Raw genomic sequence first — 19458 nt, forward strand, 5'->3', positions numbered from 1 at the left:
GACGATAGCGCAAAATGGTTACGTGTACCTCATTTTTCCTAATTCCAACGATATTCAAACAGTTTCTTTAACGATACCTGTCGTACTGAATTTTTCTAGTTACTGTAAGAAATGAAATTTTTCTCAGTGTGGATGTTGCGACCATTCGAAAATTTGACCTGCACTTGCGGGCCAATTTCGAACCTCAATTTCCTAAGAATCCCTGAAAGAGCTGGGATGACCAAGAGCGCCGAAAGTGGCTGCACGTAACATCCGTGATCGTTGTTCCATGCGCAAAACGCAGAACCCATGACGAAAAGGAAGGGGATGGGCGTGTTTGTCCGTAGAAAAGTTTCAAGTGTGACTACTCCTTCAGTTTCCTTCGGTACGCAGGCCGAGGGTTGAAACTGGCGAAGGCTGATGGGAGACCAGGGCTTGCAGAGAGTTGCAGGGAGTTGGGCGGTAATACGCAAAAGGGAGGCGTCAAGTGTTAACACAGCCAGGAGTGCCCCGGCGGATGCTTGACGGCTGGTTCCCCCGGCTTTCTGCATACCTCCACATCCTCACTACCCCGGATCGCAGGTGTCTCTGTGCAGAGCCGCTGGCACCAACACAAATCGGCGCGTCTATATAGCGCTTCCACACGTTCCTCTCGGTTTAATTCTTTGAAGCTCTTCAGGGCGTGTGGCGATGAGCGAGCACCCCCGGATGTGCGGGATAAACTGCTTTCTTTAATCGTCGTCCGCTGCATCTGCTTATAACGCACTTAAGTGCACAGAGTCGAGCTGGCTGCAGGAAGTATAAAAGCTAGGAGGTGAAAGCTGTAGGTGTACCTACGCTGGAAAGTGATTAAACAAATTTCATTCCATTCGGTTCGTATTCCTTCGAACTTACAGGGTAGGTATGAAATTCGTCAGGTAAGCACTGCCGGATAAAATGCTTCGATAGATCCATTTGAAATGAAAAATGGAAAATCATCGTACATCATACATCATACATCATACATAGTATTAAAGTTTGAAACCAAATTTTGGATGTTCGGATGTTCGGATGTTCATGCAGTGACGTCGCCCAAAATTTTTTTTTTGACGTCATCGATCTATATATAGACGAAAATCAGCTAGTCGAATTCCTCAGTCCGGAAACAACCGCGCAGTAGAGAGGACGTATGAGAATCGCACTCCGCGGATTTCGAGTACCAGGTTCTCCAGCTCCTGGATCCTGCGCTCCAGGACCGCTACCTGGTGAAATACGACTTCCAGGACAAGCGCTCCGCAGTTCCTGCGCTCCAGGTCCGCTACCTGGTAACTTTTGACCTTCAGGACTAATTTTCCGTAGTTCTGGCTGTGCAGGTCTTCCACCTGGTAGATCTCGACCTCCAGGACTCGTGCTCCGTAATTTTTGCTGTCCAGGTCCTTAACCTGGTGAATTTTGATCTTTGACGAGTAATTTTCTGTGATTTCTGCGCTCCAGGTTCGCTACCTGGTAAAACACGACTTCCAGGACAAGCGCTTCGTAGTTCCTGCATTCCAGGTCCGCTACCTGGTGACTTTTGACCTTCATGACTAATTTTCCGTAGGTCTGGCTGTCCAGGTCCTTGACCTGGTGAATTTTGATTTTTACCGAGTAATTTTCTGTGATTCCTGCGCTCCAGGTCCGTTACTTGGTACAACTCGACTTCCAGGAGAAACGGACTAACATTTATCACCCATTGAACAATCCTCAAACAGCGAGGGCGTAAGGTATCTGGTAAATCTCGTATCATCTAGTAAAACACTGACTATGAGTAAGCGAGCGCAGCGAGCGCACGAAACCAAAAACCAGCTGCACTAGGCATCTGACCTCCAGCGAGCTTTAGCAAGCGTGGTTTTAAAGCTATTAGTATTTAAAATGTTTTATAAAATGCAAAATGGTTTACATAATGAGATCGTTTTTATATCTAATCTTCAATACAACATACGTCGATTATCTTTTTGTTTCCCTCTCTTTCACTTTATGTATGCAGTATTCGCTTTGAGGATCAACTGCTTCTCGAACGTGTCATCATTCATGCTTCTTCTGGGTCGCATGATCATAGAACCGTAGTAAAACGATCGTTCGACTGGCGCAGATGACGGCAAAGGTGCACTGTGCTTGACACTGCTGGGTAAAATGGTTCAATAGATCCATTTAAAATGAAAAATGGAAAATGCTTTTCAAAAACGTAAATTTAAACGGGTGAATGTAAATGGTTACTTTGAGAACATTTAAAATGTCAAGTCCATGATATCATTTACATTACAAATGCTTATTTTAAATGAAACCATTTTAAATATTAGCCAACATCGCAGGCAAGGTGCACGCAGCTCGAAATACGACTAGAGACAGAGAGATTCCTGCTCGTGAAAATCGGGCCAATCGATCCCAAAGGTAAAAGACAAGGACTGCGTTTCATGCGTGCTTGTTTTACACCGAACGCGACGCAACGCATTTGTAGGGGTGTCGAAAGCTTTTTGAAGAGATAACGGCGCGAGCGGATAAATTGGAAAGCGGGAAAATTTGCCGTGTCGAAATGCTTGACCTCCCGCAAAATCAGCAATATGTATTCCGCGGGGCTCGATCCTTGTTCTCCGAGTTCTCATCCGCCTGCAGAGGACAGCCCCCGCCTTTCATGATTTGTTTCATCCCCGCCCGGCCTCGATGGGGCATGAATAGATATTTCCGTTTATATACACACACGCTGACGGGGTGTAAATGCTCAACTTTGTTTATATGCATGTGCGCATTGTGCGAAGGTATAATGTTTGTGTGTACAAAGTCGAGGCGCGAGCATATATTCCCAAGTCGCCTCTCCGCCATTCAATAAATCGAGATTTCCGTAGAAAGCTCGGCTTGATAGTGTGAATTGAAATGTCTGCAGTGCGCGTATAACGAAGCCTGTAGAATCGTATATTTGTATGTACATCCGTATACCCGTTGTAGGTGTATAAACTTATGCAATGAATACCTACATGCATAGATGTTAGGTATGTACATCCGCGCAAATGTTTATGAACCGTAAAGCCAATGACGCTTAAAGATTTATCCGGCGTACAGTCGGGGGAAAAAATAAACGCAAGAAGAAGAAGAATAAGAGAAACAAGCGACTAAAATCGATGAAGATATAACAGAAACTTGTAAAGTCAAACTTTAGCAGATTATCGCAAACGCTTTCTCTCTCTCACAAAATTACGTCGACGTGAAACAAGTGATTTTTATGAGTTTTTGTGATTTTTGAAAAAATCGTAAGGGTGAGGTTGGTTTTTTCTGTTACGTTTTTTTGGTCGCTGTAACCTTTTTGCCCTTGAATAGATTTTCAGGAGACTTTTTCGCCTAATTTGGACCTCAGGAACTCAAAAAATAATGTGAAAACATCGCAGGATTAATCGCGAAGAAAATGCGAGAAGATTTCTCGGTTTTCCGGCTGTATCTTTTTGAATGAGCTTGGAATTAACATTCCATCGCGTTGACTTCACGTAGGACATAATTAATTACATCGTAACGATAATTTATTTAATTACAATAAATGAAAATTATTATTCGTGTATCACAATTCGGGTATTTTTCTGAGTGTCTATCGAAGAAATCCGTCGCATTTAAATACGGAGAAAAGTGAGAAACTGCCAATTCTATAAATTAAAGAAAGTTCACCTCCTGCGGAGAAATATATAATAAAGGCAGTTGTTGCGTTATAAAAAGCGTACGGCTAATCTTTTCTGTAGAATTGTATACATCCGATACATTCATAAATCAAAGAATTTATCGCTGCCGATTCCATAATATATTTTCAGACATTTCAGAGAGCTTTCTTTGAGAAATTTGAAATCTTTTTTCCCCTGAACACACGGCGGGTATGATATACAAATATAGATCAAGTATTTTTGCGAATACTTTGCGAAGAGACCATTTCCAGGCGAGCAGGAAAATATCGCGCAAATCCGAATTTGCAGCTTCCGCGAAAAGATCCGCACCTGCCGGACTTAGGCTTTCGTACACCGGGTACATTCGCAATTTTGCACGTCCGTCAGAAACGCCGGGAATTTCGACGTCTTCGCTAAAACTCGGCGACGGCTCGGATTCGCAAATTGCTGCACGTGTGCACGTGGAACTTTTCGCCCGCACACGCACCCTCAAAGCCGAGGTTTCACGGGGCGGCGAAAGCCGGGGCTCAGTGTTTGCATGCGGTTTCTGTTATTTGTTCGAACTATCCAATCGCCCCGGGCGTCCCGCGTTCTCCCCTAATTTATTTCCACCCCTTGTATGCGTGCCTACGACTTGCGGAGCTTTCGCTCGCCGCTCAAGTTCACCCGTGGATTTTGATTGGTCTAATTTTTAACAAAAACTGCGTCGAGGGTTGCGATTCAGGGGGGTAAACGTATGCACGAGTAGAACAAGACGGGCGAATTTTGGTAATTTATATCTCGACAACAAGTTATTCAATTTGATTGGGGTTTTTTGTATTTGAAAGTATGTAAATCGGTTTCATTTATTTCTTTTTTTACTATTAAATCAATCAATATAAAGATTTTTTATGCACAATAATGTCAATCGTTTTGCTCGTTGACACGTTTTACGACACCTACGATATATCGAAAACGGATCAACCGATTCATTTAGAATTTGGAGAAAATATTCTTGCCTGGTTTATCTTTTTCCCACGTACGAGATTTATTTCCCCCCGCAAAATGGCGATCATTTAACATTGAAATTCGATTTTTCGTAAAAAATTTCAGTGTTCTTTAATTTAATCATCAAACAAAAATATGATAGTTAAAAAAATAGAATCATGGTAAGTAGATACTATACTATCCAAGAATATTATCTCCAACCTCAAAGTAAGTTTTGAGGTAACGTTGGATATAATTTGCCAAAATGTACCCATTTTCTTGGCCGTCCACTCGTATGTAAAATCCCTTAAGCTTCATCTGCGTTTGCGTTTCCTCAATTTTTCCAAGTCGTAATTTTCGCAATCTAATCATCGCCGCGCGAAACTCGAGAAAGGTTCTGAACGTCTCCATCATGGCAGACCAAGGTGAGCAACGCGGATGAACAATACCTGCTGGAATTAATAAGCGGCAATCAAGTCGAGGGAGAACAATTCGTCGAAATGGCAGGCTCATCCCCTTCTTACTACAGAATCATCCCTCTTCAACTTAGAATCCCCCTTCCTTCCTCTCTCTGAGGGGCTGTGCCCTAGTTCCAAATTCTTGCAGGGTTCAAGGGCGCGGTTTTCGCCATCAACACTCCAACTTACTATCGTGGCAAAGTCTTCTTTTGCCGAACAATGTAGGTACACGCGATTTCAGCCTTTTTCAATCAGTCCTTTGCACAGTCACGCGACCATTCAAGGTATCGAGGTTGTATTCTCATCCGATACGTGCCGATAAAGTTGTTGCGTTCCCGTATTTTTTTTTTCAATTCTATCCACAGACTTGCTCCGCTTTCAGATTCGTTCGACCGTTTTCCGGATATTGAAACGGGCCTTCATCCTGATTGTCATTACATATATTCTCGGTCCAGTTGATCGGTATCTCCCTCTAGGTTGCGGCTTTCGACGTCCCACTCTGACCCTTCGATTTTGCCCAGCTGCTTCTTTTCCGTATAAATAAAACATTGCGAAAAAAAAGTTTTATCTTTTGACTTTTTCTCCTTCTTTCTTACCTTTGTTTATCCTTCGGGGGATTCTACCGTTCTTCTTATAAACCGGAAATCCACCACGGAATCCTGAGCTTCTGAGAAATCTGCCTAAGAAGTAAGAGCGCTACGTCTCGCGGCATTAGAAAGGCACCGTTTCGACAAGGGATGAATATTTTAGTCTCCTCCAAGTTCTCGCGGTGGAGGTTAACTCGTCTTCGGGACAAAGTCAGGTTTCGATATCCGCTCGACGTCAATCTCTTGCATTATTACAGATCGGAGACGCAAAAAAATTCCACCCCTTTTTTTTATACCTCCCGGTTTGTCATGCTTCTCAAAATGCCATGTACATACAATACGGTTATCCGTTTCTCCTTTTTTTTCCATTGAAAACGGTGGCTCTCAAATTTTCTTTCGCGTTATATAGGATCTCGTTTTAACCACACATTCAACTAGACTGTCTTTGGCCACAACCCTTCCACCTTTGTGACATCATTTTTTATTATATTTTTTTCATCATTTCGTCCACGATACTTTCCCGACAATGGCACTTGACCGTGCCCCTCTCCAATGAGAGCACCTTCCTCGATGGGATGGAAGGCTGCAGAGCAGGGGGGCAGCTATATTGTACGAATCGCATCGTTCTTCCCTTCTTTCGACGAAAGGACTCTTTGAGCTCCTCCCGGAGTAGGAAAACTTATTTCTCCCGTAGCTTTTCCACCGCGTCTGCCTTCCTGCAACTCGCGGCTTTCCATTTCCGCCTCACCCCCGACCTTTGCCTCAGCTTCTTATATCTCTTTGGCTTCCGTTCTGTTTATTCGCATCTTGTTATTTCGCTTGGCTAACTTTGTTATACAATTAATTTAATGAATAATTCTAAACGCGAGCGGCACACGCTGCCATATCGGTGAACCCTCGTTCAAACTTTCGGGCGAATATATCGTCGAGATTAATTTACGAGAAGGTGGAAAATCGGGCCTGTTGAGTATACGGAAAACCGGGAAGAATCGGAATGTTCTCCAGGCCGTGGAATTTCCAAGATCGAGGCAGGCAAGCCGCTAACAATTCCGAAAACGATTCGCGAGGTTTCGTTGCATTTGCATGATGCCAAAAGTCCCGACCAACGAACGAGTCGGGCGTATTTTAACCCCCTTCACCCCCCCCCCCCCCCCCCCTCCCCAAGCCGAACACCTCGTCGACCTTATTCATGCGACCTCTGACATTCTTCACCGGTTGAATTCTCGTACGATACGCGAAGGCGAATGATTCTCACGTTTTTACTTGTCGTTCCTTAAGTAATTCGATTCCAATACCCCCGCGACAAGAGGGGCTCGTATTTCACGGTGCCTACATTTTTTTGTTGCCGTCTCATGACATAACATTCGAGAGTAAGAAAGTTTCACATTTTTATTCATAACGCTGTCAGTCAAAATCTTAGAACATCGTTTTTCTCACACGAGTTAAATTTTAAACGGGGAAAAATACGAGGACCTCCTATTTGTTCGTGGGAAAAAATCTTTGATATTATAATTCATAGCATTCTTTGACAAAAATTTTTGCACAAGATTGCAGGTCAGTTGCGCTCAATGTTACTTTCTCAATTCGCAATAACGGTGATGAATTTCCAAGCTTTTGGTGGTCACCGTGAAATCCGTCTACCAGGCCGGAAGACAAATGACCTACGTATTCGGGAGGCAAGTTTATCTCGAGAGACGTCCCCATGGGTACAGCCTTTTCATTGACCAAGCACCTATATACTTGCCTCAACGTATGAGACTGTATTGAGTTAAGTCAAAATGATCAAACCATTTATCAAGCTAATATTCAACAATACGCGATGACCGTACATACAATAATTATTACCCGATTTCTCTTGGATCAATTTACCGAAGAGGCCGACACCGATGCGGGGGATAATCGAGACTAACTTTTAAAAATCACAAACCCATCGATCAGTTCACCGTGAAAAATTCAACTGAAAACCTACCTTTGCTCAAGCTGATATTACTTACAGTCGAAGAGGGTAAAATCAACCGTCACGATTTCACGTCCAGTTGAAAGGGAGAAAAAAGTTTTCCCAAGATCAATAATTAATAGCCAGATAATCAGATCATCCGGAATTATTTCATCGAGCGATGATGAAGTCGAGTTTTCCTATCGAAGCCGCCCTCAAGGGACATAGAAGGCAAAAATAATGACTATGTATGAGGACTTTGATAGCTTGCGCATAGAAGGACGTAGGTGCGCTAGGATATTTGCATAGCTACCTTCTTACGCCTCGGCAAGGTGTGGGTGTATATTCAAGCGGAGCATACATAGGCCGTAAGAAGCCTCCCTAAGGAGCCGTCTTTTGTCGGACGGTTCTTGTGTTCCTTTCGCCCCCGTATATCGATCCCTTATTCCCTGCTCCTTCCTCGACTGTAGTATAAGCTCGTGCCCGACAATCCCCTCCTTCTTCAGCCGACTGGCGCTTGGCTCGAGTCTCTCGCTTCCTCCGCATTGCATTCGCGACCCAACGACGGGTGTTCTCAATGTAGCGCCTCCGAAATGACGGTGGAAATTGAAAAAGGATGGAAACTTGGCCGGTCCGGGATGCTCGCGAACGTTTGTACCGATCAACGCTGACATTGCGACGTCAAGCGAGCCCAGGAGTCAAGTTGGGCCAAGTTGCAGGTCTTCGTGCACTGATTTTAGAGTCAAGGTCTTCAACGGTGAGTGAATAGCTGATTGCTATTAATGGTCAATTATCTGAGTGGAAAGTGTAACCAGAGGCCTGTTGTCTTACAGGGATTTTTACTTCCTCGCTTGGTGCTCCAGCTTTCGGTGTTGTTCATAAGCCCCGGAAAGGTTTATCGGGAGGCCGTTCGTAGCAGCGGAGAAGAAAGTTTCAAGATATAATAATAAGAAAAAGCCGGTCCGACCGGGGCAAGCTTTAATAATAACAGTTCGAAACTCAGCTTCTCCATAAGCTTCGAAAACGCGATGATATCGAGCCGACGGGCCTGCAGGACGGCAGGATTCCGCAATATTGAATCGGGTTTACACCTAGGGCTCAACTTTATTTCGCCCTCCAACTGATAGGTGAAAAGTCGAATATATACGTATATCCGGTAAAACGTTGCTCCTGCGAACCTCGGCGAAGCCTAGGAAAACCGTTTAAAACTTTTAACCCGAGGCGAAATTAAAAGACGCCCAAGGTGAACAGTTTCAGTCTGTTACAGAGAGTTCCTCTCATCGCGGTACAGAATCTCGAGAAGCTTTACAGGGTTTAAAAGTTGAATGAATCTACTCGGAAGACTCTCCGCTTTAAGACATCTTTTAGCCTGTTTCAGTTAGGCTCAGATCCGATCTTTTCCAACTCTGTAATTACCAGTGGCGATGACCACGTTGAAGACGGAAATTAGTTCTCAGTTTCTTCTCTCGCAGTGATAATTCATTGGGCAATGGATCGACCGGCTTCTGTCCTCACGCACAAGCGTAAAGTCCTTTTAAACTCGTCATTGCGCCGGTCGTCAGCGTGTAACGTACACGCATACGGGGAAGGTGCACTTTATGGCATTAATAATGAAATGCGCTGAATACTAAATGGTTAAGTCACATCTCAGCCCCTCTAACGCTGCAGGGTTCGCCCGGATTCCAGCCTGAATAATCCATGGACACCCTACCATGCACCGGCGCACCCCTTCCCAGCATTCATGATCGAAACGTCTAAACTTGAAACGCTGTTACCGACAGAGTAAGTCACTGTCCGATGTCACGGACACTGCCGGTGACTTATTCAAATTTGCGTTGTTCGCTACGCGGTTGACTCGAATTGACGAGAATATAGAAAGGAGCCGAGGATTCCTTTCGCGGCAAGAGCGAATTACCAGAATAATATCCAACGAGGGTATAATCGTGGAAAATGGATACCTTGTCCGCTTTGACGAGGGGATGGTGAGTGAAACGTTCTAACGATTCGTCGAACTCGAAGTAACTCGGAGTGAAGTAGCGAGAACGCGTCAAGTTCCAAATTCAACAATCGGACGGAATCGCGATGCCTGTATAACAAAAAGTAATACAGCAACGGACGAGGCGAAGGTATTACAGCTGGTTGTAGAGAAGGCTAGAGAGAGTAATCGTCCCCCGCTTCCGATGATTTTCGCCCGTCTCTCTTCACGCTCCTCGTATTTCCGTAAAACGTTGCGATGTCGTCGTCAGTTGGTCGTTACGGGAAAAACGAACGTTTGAAACGGTCCTCGTATACGGTAAGGAAATTTTCAACACTCATCAGCGCGCGAATCCCAAAATTCTCTCGATGAAGTTTAAGCACTCCGATTTCTCACCCTCGTTTCGAACCACACTCGTTCTCAATTACCCAAAAAAATCGCACGACCCGTACAAATAGACGTCCGGTTGCTCGAGCTCAATTCCCTTTTTCAAATAATTTTTCATTCGAGTCCAAGCGAGGTTGGCGACGAGAATGGTTCCATGGTTGTGGAAAAGTTGTACATTCTCCTTAAAGGAGAACTCTCGCAAGATTATGCGTCACGGAGGTTGAATCTAACCGTTCGGTTCTTTTACCTTACCATTTTTCAACTCCCGACGATGGATAAATGGAGTTTGAACGAACACCCAAAGTTGTAAAAATTACTCTACATTTTGTACCTAGAAACAGCTACCCTAATTATCTGCAGGTATTGTCAAATGTACCTGGGTACAAAAAAAGGACTTTTATTACCAGTTACTTTGGAGAGTCGACGACGAACCTCGAAAAGCGTAACGTTTTCCCCAATAAGACATTGTTGTCAGACTGACATGACTTGCCCCCGGCGTGGTACGCTTGTTTACTTATTTGTCAGCAGCTTTTCGTTGCGGGGAAGAGACGAGCCCAAGATGTATAGAAACAGTTTCAGAAACGGATTGCAAACAGCCCGAGGATCAGTCAAGTTAAGAGATAAGAGATGAACTGCAGAAATGAATACACGGATTATGTCAGATCGGCACACACAAGATTGGACTGATTGTAAAACAGAACTAATCCTGCTGAAATTAGTCCACACAGCCTGAGTAACGATTTGAACAGATTCCATTCGCGGCTCGAAAACCTCTCGCAAGTTAATTGCCAATTACCGATACCTTGCTCGGGATATGGAAAGTGTGTCAAACGTCAGACGTACGTCGGACACAATCTCCCGACGATTCATCATCGCATCTCAAGCAGATTTATCATACAGCGATAGGCGTTCCGTTGACACATTCGCGACAAAGAGGATCATCGTCTACTTTCTTATGCAGCAACGTTCTCGAACTTCAACTCTTATTGTATAAACCTTCACAGGTCAGATGCAGTCGACGTTAGATTGACACGGTACCCTTTGACCCCCAGCTGGGTCGTGCAGAGCGTAATTTCTGCACAAGATGCTGAATATGACGTGAGAAGAAAATCTACGAGATCACGATCAAAGTTTTGCGAAAGATTTAAAATCGGTTGCAGCGGTTAGGAACTCTCGGTTTTTTCCAATCGTTCATGTTTTCGTTTTGCAATATTACGACACTTACCCGACGTGTGATTCTTGGCGACAGTGTCGAGGTGATATTAGAGTATCGTTGCTTCGGTGAGAGGGCTGAAATGTGCGGGGAGTATATTTTTTTTCCATTATCCTTCGAGCGCGCTTCGAGCGCAGCATAATGCGGGGACTGACGGGGGTTGTTTTGAAACCATCGTGAATCATGGTGTTATACACGACAAGACGCAAGCTACTTTCTCCCCTCCCCCCCCCCCCCCCCTCTATCGCTCTCTCTCTCTCTCTCTATCTGTATTTCTCTCCCTCTGGGGCTTGGGGGAAGACTCGAGGCAGCTCGCGATGATTAGGAGCGATTAATAGAAGGTACCTGCAGACCCAGGCGCGCCCTCATCAATAGCTGAATAACCGAACGCGGAGAACATCGGAGATTACACGATAAGAATGAAATTCGTAAAATATTGAAGCTATTTTCGGTCTCATGAATAATCATTCGGATTGTTCAAGGTTTTCTTTTTTACCCTCTTTTTCTTCTCTTCTTTCTTTTGTAAAATATGAGAAATCTTCAATTAACGTCTGCTTCATATTCCCTGATCTCCTTACCCAGGGGGATGGCTTGGAAAGGGGCTGAATCGTTTATGTTTCTGTAGATTTTATAAATATTGAGGGAATTTCATTGCGAATCAATTGCGGTGAGCGCGGAACAAAATGGACCTGTTTTGTTATGCAAAAAAGCTGTTTTAATTGGATTTGGCCGCATTGCACTTTATAAATTTGACCCTAAAAGTTAAAAAAAAGAATCCATTCCTCGTCTTCGATGTAATATTCAGCTCACATTTGTGCAAGAGAAGAAATTATTGATTTCAACGCGAGAATTATGACGTTGTCGAATCGTCATGGTTATACGCGATAAGTTTCTAAAACATTCCTGAACACGATTCTCAGAGTATAGTCCGTACGTAAAATGACACAAAAAGTGTCAACGTTAAACAAAGATAAACGTTTCGAGCTTTAAAAAATTCGGGGATGTCTTAACCGTTGTCCCACATATATTATATCTTTGATGACAAAAAAATCGTATCATTCAAACACCCTGCGGCACGACGAGCATATTATTTGTAGCCAAGAAAGGAGAAGCAGAGCGATCGAATAGGCTGAAAATCGTTCGCCCGTAGAGTATTTTCATTCGAAATTGGCTGATTTTTTTGGGGCAGAGCAATTCGTGTCGCGTGCAGTTTCGCAACGCTTAGCACGGAGTCGAACCCTGACGGGGGTTCCGGGGTTTTACCCACCGGACTCGGCGCGCCGCCACCCTCGACACCGAGACACCAAGACACCTTACAGGCCTGCAGTGGGGTTGATACTGCGAGGGGTTGTTGCGTGCGCACCCCGACAGCCACATAATCGAACGGGGAGCGCCGCTGGCCGTGTCAGCTCCGCTTCGAGTCGCGAGTGCCTCGACGGAAACGCGAACGTGAAATATTCGGCTCGGGGAGCGTGCGGGATAAAATATAAAAACAAATAAACTGGTGCGAATAAGAAAAGATGAAAATTAATCTAGCGCCCCGCGATCCGAGGATGCCGATTACCCCGAGGCAGCCGCGTCGGAGATGACTCCGTTTTATTTCCCTAATGTTGTTCCGAGTTATTGTTTTACAATGGCGTCGGAGCGTGGAGATCGCGGCTCGAGTGTCTCTGATCAACGAGGTGTGCATGTAGTGCTGTTTAGTGCCCTCGGAAATTAATGCAACGGACGAGGCTGCATCCTAGTGCGGCGGGTTGAATTCGCGAACGATTTGTTAAACCTGCACGGACTGTCCCAGTGCCGGGATTTTTTGGTGCTAATTTCCCGGGGGAAATTTCAGTCACTGTACACCAGGTACTCGTTACGCGATTTTTCGTTTTTTAAACTTCTTTGCCTCTTTTACAGCGCCGGGAACACACTATTCGTACACGGGTGAAAAATCAAGTACGATACGTATAGAGCGTGCAATATGAAAATAAAGAAAAGACACTCCGTGAAGAAAAAGGATAGATTAAAATTGTCGAAAAATGAATTGTGACTCGGGCGCGAATCTTCGCTACGACAGAAACCGACTTTCATCCTACGTGACATCCGATACCCGTTATTACCAGTGTGGCAATTCCGCCGGGAAGATTGGCCGATTGTCAAAGTAGTAAATTTCGCGAAAGTGATAAATTAAATTCGACGAATTAGCCTGCTGAAAAGAAAAAAAAGAATACAAAAAAAAAACGAAGAAGACAAAGACGAAGGGGAAGCGGAAAAAGTAGTAAAAGGTGACGAGAAACGTGTTCGAGCAATGGAAGTGAGGAAAGAATACTGAGTTACACCGAGTCGTGGTTCCGGTTCGTGGTTTAGCAGTGCTGCATCCGACATGCAGGGCAAGGAGAGTCCTGTCGGGCCCAACACCCAGGAGGCCCAGCAATACGTTGGGCCTTACCGCCTGGAAAAAACGCTGGGAAAGGGACAGACGGGTTGGTATATTTCAGCGCGATAAAGAACGTATCGAACGATTCGTCGGAACCAAGTTGAAACTCGTCGCCAAAATGCTCGGACAAGTTCTTCCTTCCAAATGTCCTTCCCACTCGTATTTGAAGTGAAGGATCTCGGAACGGCCATTCAAAATTTTACAGTAAAACTACCTTTCAAATCGGACTAGCGACCGATTTGGCAGGGTCAGTAAGTAATTGGCTTCGTCAAGGTCGCTCGACCGGCGAACACCGTTCAATTACCACTGAGTGACCCTGCGGCGATGCCAGTAGACACAGTCGGACTCGAATCCGGCGAGTTTCGGCTTGCCAGCAGGAGTTTTGCCTCGCGCTTCTGCCACCCCCGATTTTCCAAAAAGTTTTTCTTCTCTTCGCTAACAGCATTTCCAACAAGTTCTGGCCATTAGAGGCGCCAATCAAAATAGAACAGAACTACTTAGGACAGCTGCTTCAGCAAAAAGTCTGGTTTAGTAGGTTGTTGCTCGGTCTCCTAACTCAGATTTTTTACCAACACAAGTTATCTTTCGGTATTTTCCTCGTTTTCCGAGAGGAAAGAGAGATCTTTCGGTTGTGCCGTATTTACAAGTCGTCGCTGACGTAATTTCTGGAGTTGAACATATCACCGTGAAGATTTTCACCTGCGTAATAAGTGGAAATACGTATATGAACATGTATATTGTAACACGGTGTTAAAGAAGCGACCAAGACAGGCAGAAATTAAAACATGGGCAAAATGCGTTTAATAGCGATACGTGTTTTCGGTTTCAAGTATGAAGAAGGACTGTTTTTAGAATAATGTTGGTTGACGCAGCGACATTATTCGTTTTATAGCATACGAGAGCTCTTACAAGTCTTTTATCTATGAAGACTACCAGATGATTAGAAAGGGGAGCGAAACTGGTGATTCTACCCTTTGTAACAATATCACACCAGCGGTAAATCATTCTCATCGTAGCATTTTTTGCTTTTCACCACACCGAGGGCGCTTTCAAACGCGGTGTGATGGAGTCGAAGACCGAATAACTTATCACTGATGAGTGGAAAAAGGAAAAACGGAGTTTCACAGTAACGGGCGTTAAAGATTTATCTCGATTCACACTTTGCAACGGTAAAGAATAGAATATTGATTGAAGTTCGCGTCGAAGAAGCTGACTAGAATTGACCTTAGAATCTCGGAAAGATCAGCGAATCAAAAGTGATTGAAAAACCAAAGTCCAACGTTTCACGCATTTACTCGCATACTCGTATAATTCACCTGTCCGTAATTAAACGTACTAAATTATATCCACGCATTTTCAGCACCGTATATGAGAGTCTTAAGTCGTTAATCTCGATTAAAACACCCTGTTTATAAATTACTTAATTTTTCGAGGGTGTGCTGCAATTTCCGGGCGGGAGAACAAACGACCTTCAAATTTCGCCCTCTCCTAGTGCCGCCAAGGTGTTCCCCAACGCGAGGTGATAGGGATATAATTGTGAAAAATGTCTCCTACTCTTCGTCTTTGGTTTCAACAATAATTCTCTCAAATGGTAATTTACTCGACATGATGCGAAGCGCAGATTCATAGCGTAGAGTAGTCCCAACTACGGTAACACGGCCATTTTCCACTTGATGGATGGGAAGAATGCAGAAGCTCATGGTTTAAACCGTATCCCATGACTTCTCGCCGACAAATAGGACCGGAAGCTCCACCATGCAGTACAAAAATAATGTTCTGCAGATAATATATTTTCAAGCAGTTCGGTAAACCCCATCCGTTTTATGCCTCGTCACACCATCGCGGACAATTCGACTTCTTCGATATTACAATCAAGTCACTCGGTGTATTGTTACTTTTATTGCGCCGCAAAGACGCGGCCAGAAAGGATGCCGAGAGTCTAAAAAAGGAAAAATAATTCTTCTCTGACTTATTGATTAGGGAGTGAAACAAGTCCATCGTTAAAACTAGTACGAGACTCGTCAATTCCGTCGGTACAAGCTGCCACGGCAGCCGGAACACTCTGCAAACGCCATAAAACTCTTCTCGTCGACAGAGCGTCAACTCGGTCATGGGATGAAGACGTCAAGTTCCTCGGTATTAAATGGGGGAGGTTACGATCAGTGCAGACGTATCGGGTTTGGAAACCTCAGTTCCAGTTACGGCCATATTCATTGTGTGGAATCTGCGATTGTGGTAAAAAATGGTTGGACGGGGTACTTTGATCTATGTGAACACTGATTTTCAAACAACAGAATGTGGCCAGTGTTGAAAACTTTTGCTCGAAGCTCTCTCGAAGTCGGACTCCAGTCACGAATCGAGTGATCGAAGAGATTAACTGCTGTGAGATTAATAAATACAGCGTTTTACGAAGATGGGCCACAAACGGTACCATAGCCACAAATGTCGCAACTACCCTACAACTGTTTCGCGTATCCTGCGCATCCGGCAGCTCGTATTACACAGGAAATCGGACCATTAAACTGAACCGACTTTAGCAGCGGGTGGAAACGGCAAATCTCGGCTTGAGATGGGCACGTTAAGGGATGCGAACGAAACTCCGTATATGGTCGGGCGCAAATTGGCCTTTTAAACTGGCACTCGCATTGAACAGATCGCGAACCATTCCAGCTACGAAAGGTGGTTCCTGCCAGATTGGAGCCCTTCGCAGGACTGACAATCAGGAGTGGTTTCAGGGCAGGAATGCGTGCAACGGCGCGACTTTTGGAATCGGAGAATTTCCCGGCTTGACAATTTTCAATTTCACCTAAAGCTCCGAACGTGCACTACCGTTAAAGTATGAAAATAATTGAACAGCCCGAGGTTCGTGAGTCGAAGGGAACAATAGTCGAGGGCCCGAAACGCGGGGAGATGGTGGAAGATAAAGCAGGTAAAAACAAATTACCTTCGGGGTAGAAACACGAGTCGTGCCTTTGAGACCATGTTTGAGACGGATATCTCGGGGGCAAACGGGGATGCTTGTCAGGGGTGTAACAGATGTAGGCATCTCGGGCTGCTGGATCGACGCAGCTGTGGAAAAGTGGATGAAGGATGGAAATGCCTTTCTCGGGGAATACGCGACGGTGTAATTTCTGTGTAGGCACCCTTGGAAGTGTGCGTGTTCTCCAATATCGGACTTGGATCGTGCAGGTCTATCTTTGAATCCGAATCCGAGTCCGCGTTTCGCGAATCGCTGTAGTCGCTGAAGCGACGCCACGCGTGATGCGGGTTTAAAATGGATCAGCCGGCGGAAGCACGCGTTTTCCTACGGTTTCCTGTATGCCATCTCTTCAATTTCTCGAACGGTGGGCCACGCTCTTCGAGTAATACGCGCAATACCGATGCTAATGCCTTTCGATACGGACGACTTAACGATTAACCCTTCGTTCTTACTCCGCGTACGACACCCTATACGTGAGTTGCCGAAGCCCCGCGATGTTCCCTTCCGCCTTTGCTCAACTTGCCTCTCACCCTGTACAACCGCTTGTCAGCACTGCATTTTTTCAGCTCAGTCGTTGCTGCAGAAATGGGCAAAAGTTATCCGTGTTACAGAAAGTGTGTCAGTCTCTGGATTTATATAATCTCGAGCCAGATTCGCTCAGTCGGACAAACGAATTTATGACCCGCGATCGGTGGTGTAAAGTTTGAAAATTCGTTCTCCAACTTGGAGAAGGGGGCCTGAGACTGTCGTTAGAATACTTGGCTCGGATTTGTAACTGTAAAATGGTCGAAAGTGCCTGATTTACGAGATTGGTTTGATAAGCATTTTGTCGATTTACTGCATCTGATATTGACAATGGACGGACCACAATTTTTCGCGTTTTCATTAATCACACTGGTCACTTTCAACAACGGACGAAACACGCATCGTTTCCGTTTCTCGTACACAAGTATTTTTAATTCTTCCGTAATTAAAGGGTATTACCAACCTCCTCTGAGCATCAATCGATTATTTAATTTGTAATTTATCAATTTTTGTTTTCTTAAGGGTATATTCGCTGAAACTTGTTAGTCGATTATCGTCAATCGCAGCTACCTTGAGAGGCTGTTCGCCACACTGCGAGAATCACGCCAAGTACCCATTTATACGTCGAAAATACTTGATTAATTTTGCCTCTGCACACTCGATAGTATCAGTTGTTTAAACATGTATACGTGAGTTTCATGCAGATTCGACCAACACCTGATACTGACAGTGTTAAGTCTTTGGTAGAGGAAAGAGAGGAGAGAAATTTAACTCTCGTAAGAAGAAAAAGATATCTACGTGCGTTTTAAAGTTGAAATATTTGTCAGTGTTAGATTCCAGCTGACTTGACATGAATGCGGAAATGACAATTGCGCCAGGAGAATAATTACATAGAGCGACGATATCGCCTGCGGCGGCAGTTGTGGTTTTATTGCTCTGAACACACGAAAGATGTCTGCTAGAAGCCAACCCGCGTCACCACGGCTGGAACGGTTCATCAAAATTCCCCAACATTTGAAAACGCCACAATTTTGCCTCGTGAGATAGACGCAAAGTAATGGATACGTTGGTCCTTTCCCCAGCCTTTGTCAACCCTCATATCTTTCGATTCTAGTATGAGCGTTTGTTTTTTTACCTTATGTTCTAGAATTTTTTTTAGCAAAATTTATGATCAATTTTGGGATCCGAGTTTTTCTGGTAGATAATATATAATTTGAACCACCTTCTAAAAAAATTTATTGCGAAATATTACAAAATGTCGATTGTAGGCACAGCAGCGTAGATGATGTGTTTTTTGATGTTTGACGTGATTTTTGAAGTTATAGTCGTCCTGAGCCGAAAATTCAAAAGGATTATAAAAGTTTATGGGTATGGATATGGTACAAACTAGAGTCAAGTCAATATTGCAAAAATCCACAAATTCGCATAGCCTTAAAGTTTAACTCTCACTTTTTCACGTTTTTTTTTGGCCACAATATTGCCCCGTAAATAATTTCCATCGAATCAAATGAAAATACTATACTTGGGACCATATATAGTCTAATAATCCTTTTGAATTTACTGCTTAAGACACCTGGAACTTCAAAAATGACGTCAAACAGCAAAAATCAAACTTTTTACGCTAAATGCCTACAGCCACCGGTTTGTAATATTTTGCAATAAATTTTATATTACTCATATAGTTCAAATTCTGTATAATTGACCACAGAAAACCGAATCCTGAAAGTCGTTATAGGTTTTGAGAAAAAAATTCTAGAAAATGAGGTAAAAATACAAGCACTCAAACTAGAATCCCTTCTTAAACGAATAAAAAGAAAGAAAGGAAGTGAAAAAAAAAAAGAAATAAATAACGTCGCAAGGAATTTTTCCGGGAAGAGAACCTCTCGAATTTCGGAGATTATCGTGGATATTCCGGAATCCCGACGCATCCGCGTATATTAAACCGCGTTTTTTTGTCATCCCCTGCTATTCACGTCGTCCGGAATGTCTACTTCCCGATTCGTATTCCCGGCTTATTCGTCGGGCAGGCAGAGACAGGAAATCAATGGACAGACTCGGAGAAACGCCGTGACCCTCGGATCGCAGTTCGTCGTCGTTTTCTGTGCCTGTTTATATTAAACTGCGCTAATTTCGCTCGGGGGTAAAACGACACGGAATTGAACGCGTGGCGTTCAATCCCCAGGATCACGATAATTTCTTCGAAAATCGATGAGCTCAATTTTTACCCGGTGATCCAGTTCACCTCTGCAAGGATCGTATAACACGTACGTGTACGCCGAGATATTACACACGCGTAGGTATGTGTGTGTACATATCGGCTGTGTTTACCGAAGGACGTTTTTCCCCGCGGGAATTCAGGTCAGGAACG

General features: G+C 44.2%; 1 protein-coding gene across 3 annotated transcripts in view; it reads left to right on the forward strand.

The window, feature by feature from the left end:
- The first annotated feature begins 12564 nt into the window (after window positions 1-12564).
- LOC107218733 (serine/threonine-protein kinase BRSK2) overlaps window positions 12565-19458 on the forward strand; it is a 31366-nt gene continuing 24472 nt past the window's right edge. For all 3 annotated transcript variants that reach the window (XM_046738073.1, XM_015656713.2, XM_046738074.1), the window contains exon 1: window positions 12565-13631. In XM_046738073.1, the coding sequence (XP_046594029.1) occupies window positions 13532-13631 (100 nt within the window). In that variant the 5' untranslated portion in view covers window positions 12565-13531. The remainder of the gene's footprint in view (window positions 13632-19458) is intronic.

The sequence above is a fragment of the Neodiprion lecontei genome, chromosome 4 (assembly GCF_021901455.1).
Source record: "Neodiprion lecontei isolate iyNeoLeco1 chromosome 4, iyNeoLeco1.1, whole genome shotgun sequence".
Classification (NCBI taxonomy): domain Eukaryota; kingdom Metazoa; phylum Arthropoda; class Insecta; order Hymenoptera; family Diprionidae; genus Neodiprion; species Neodiprion lecontei.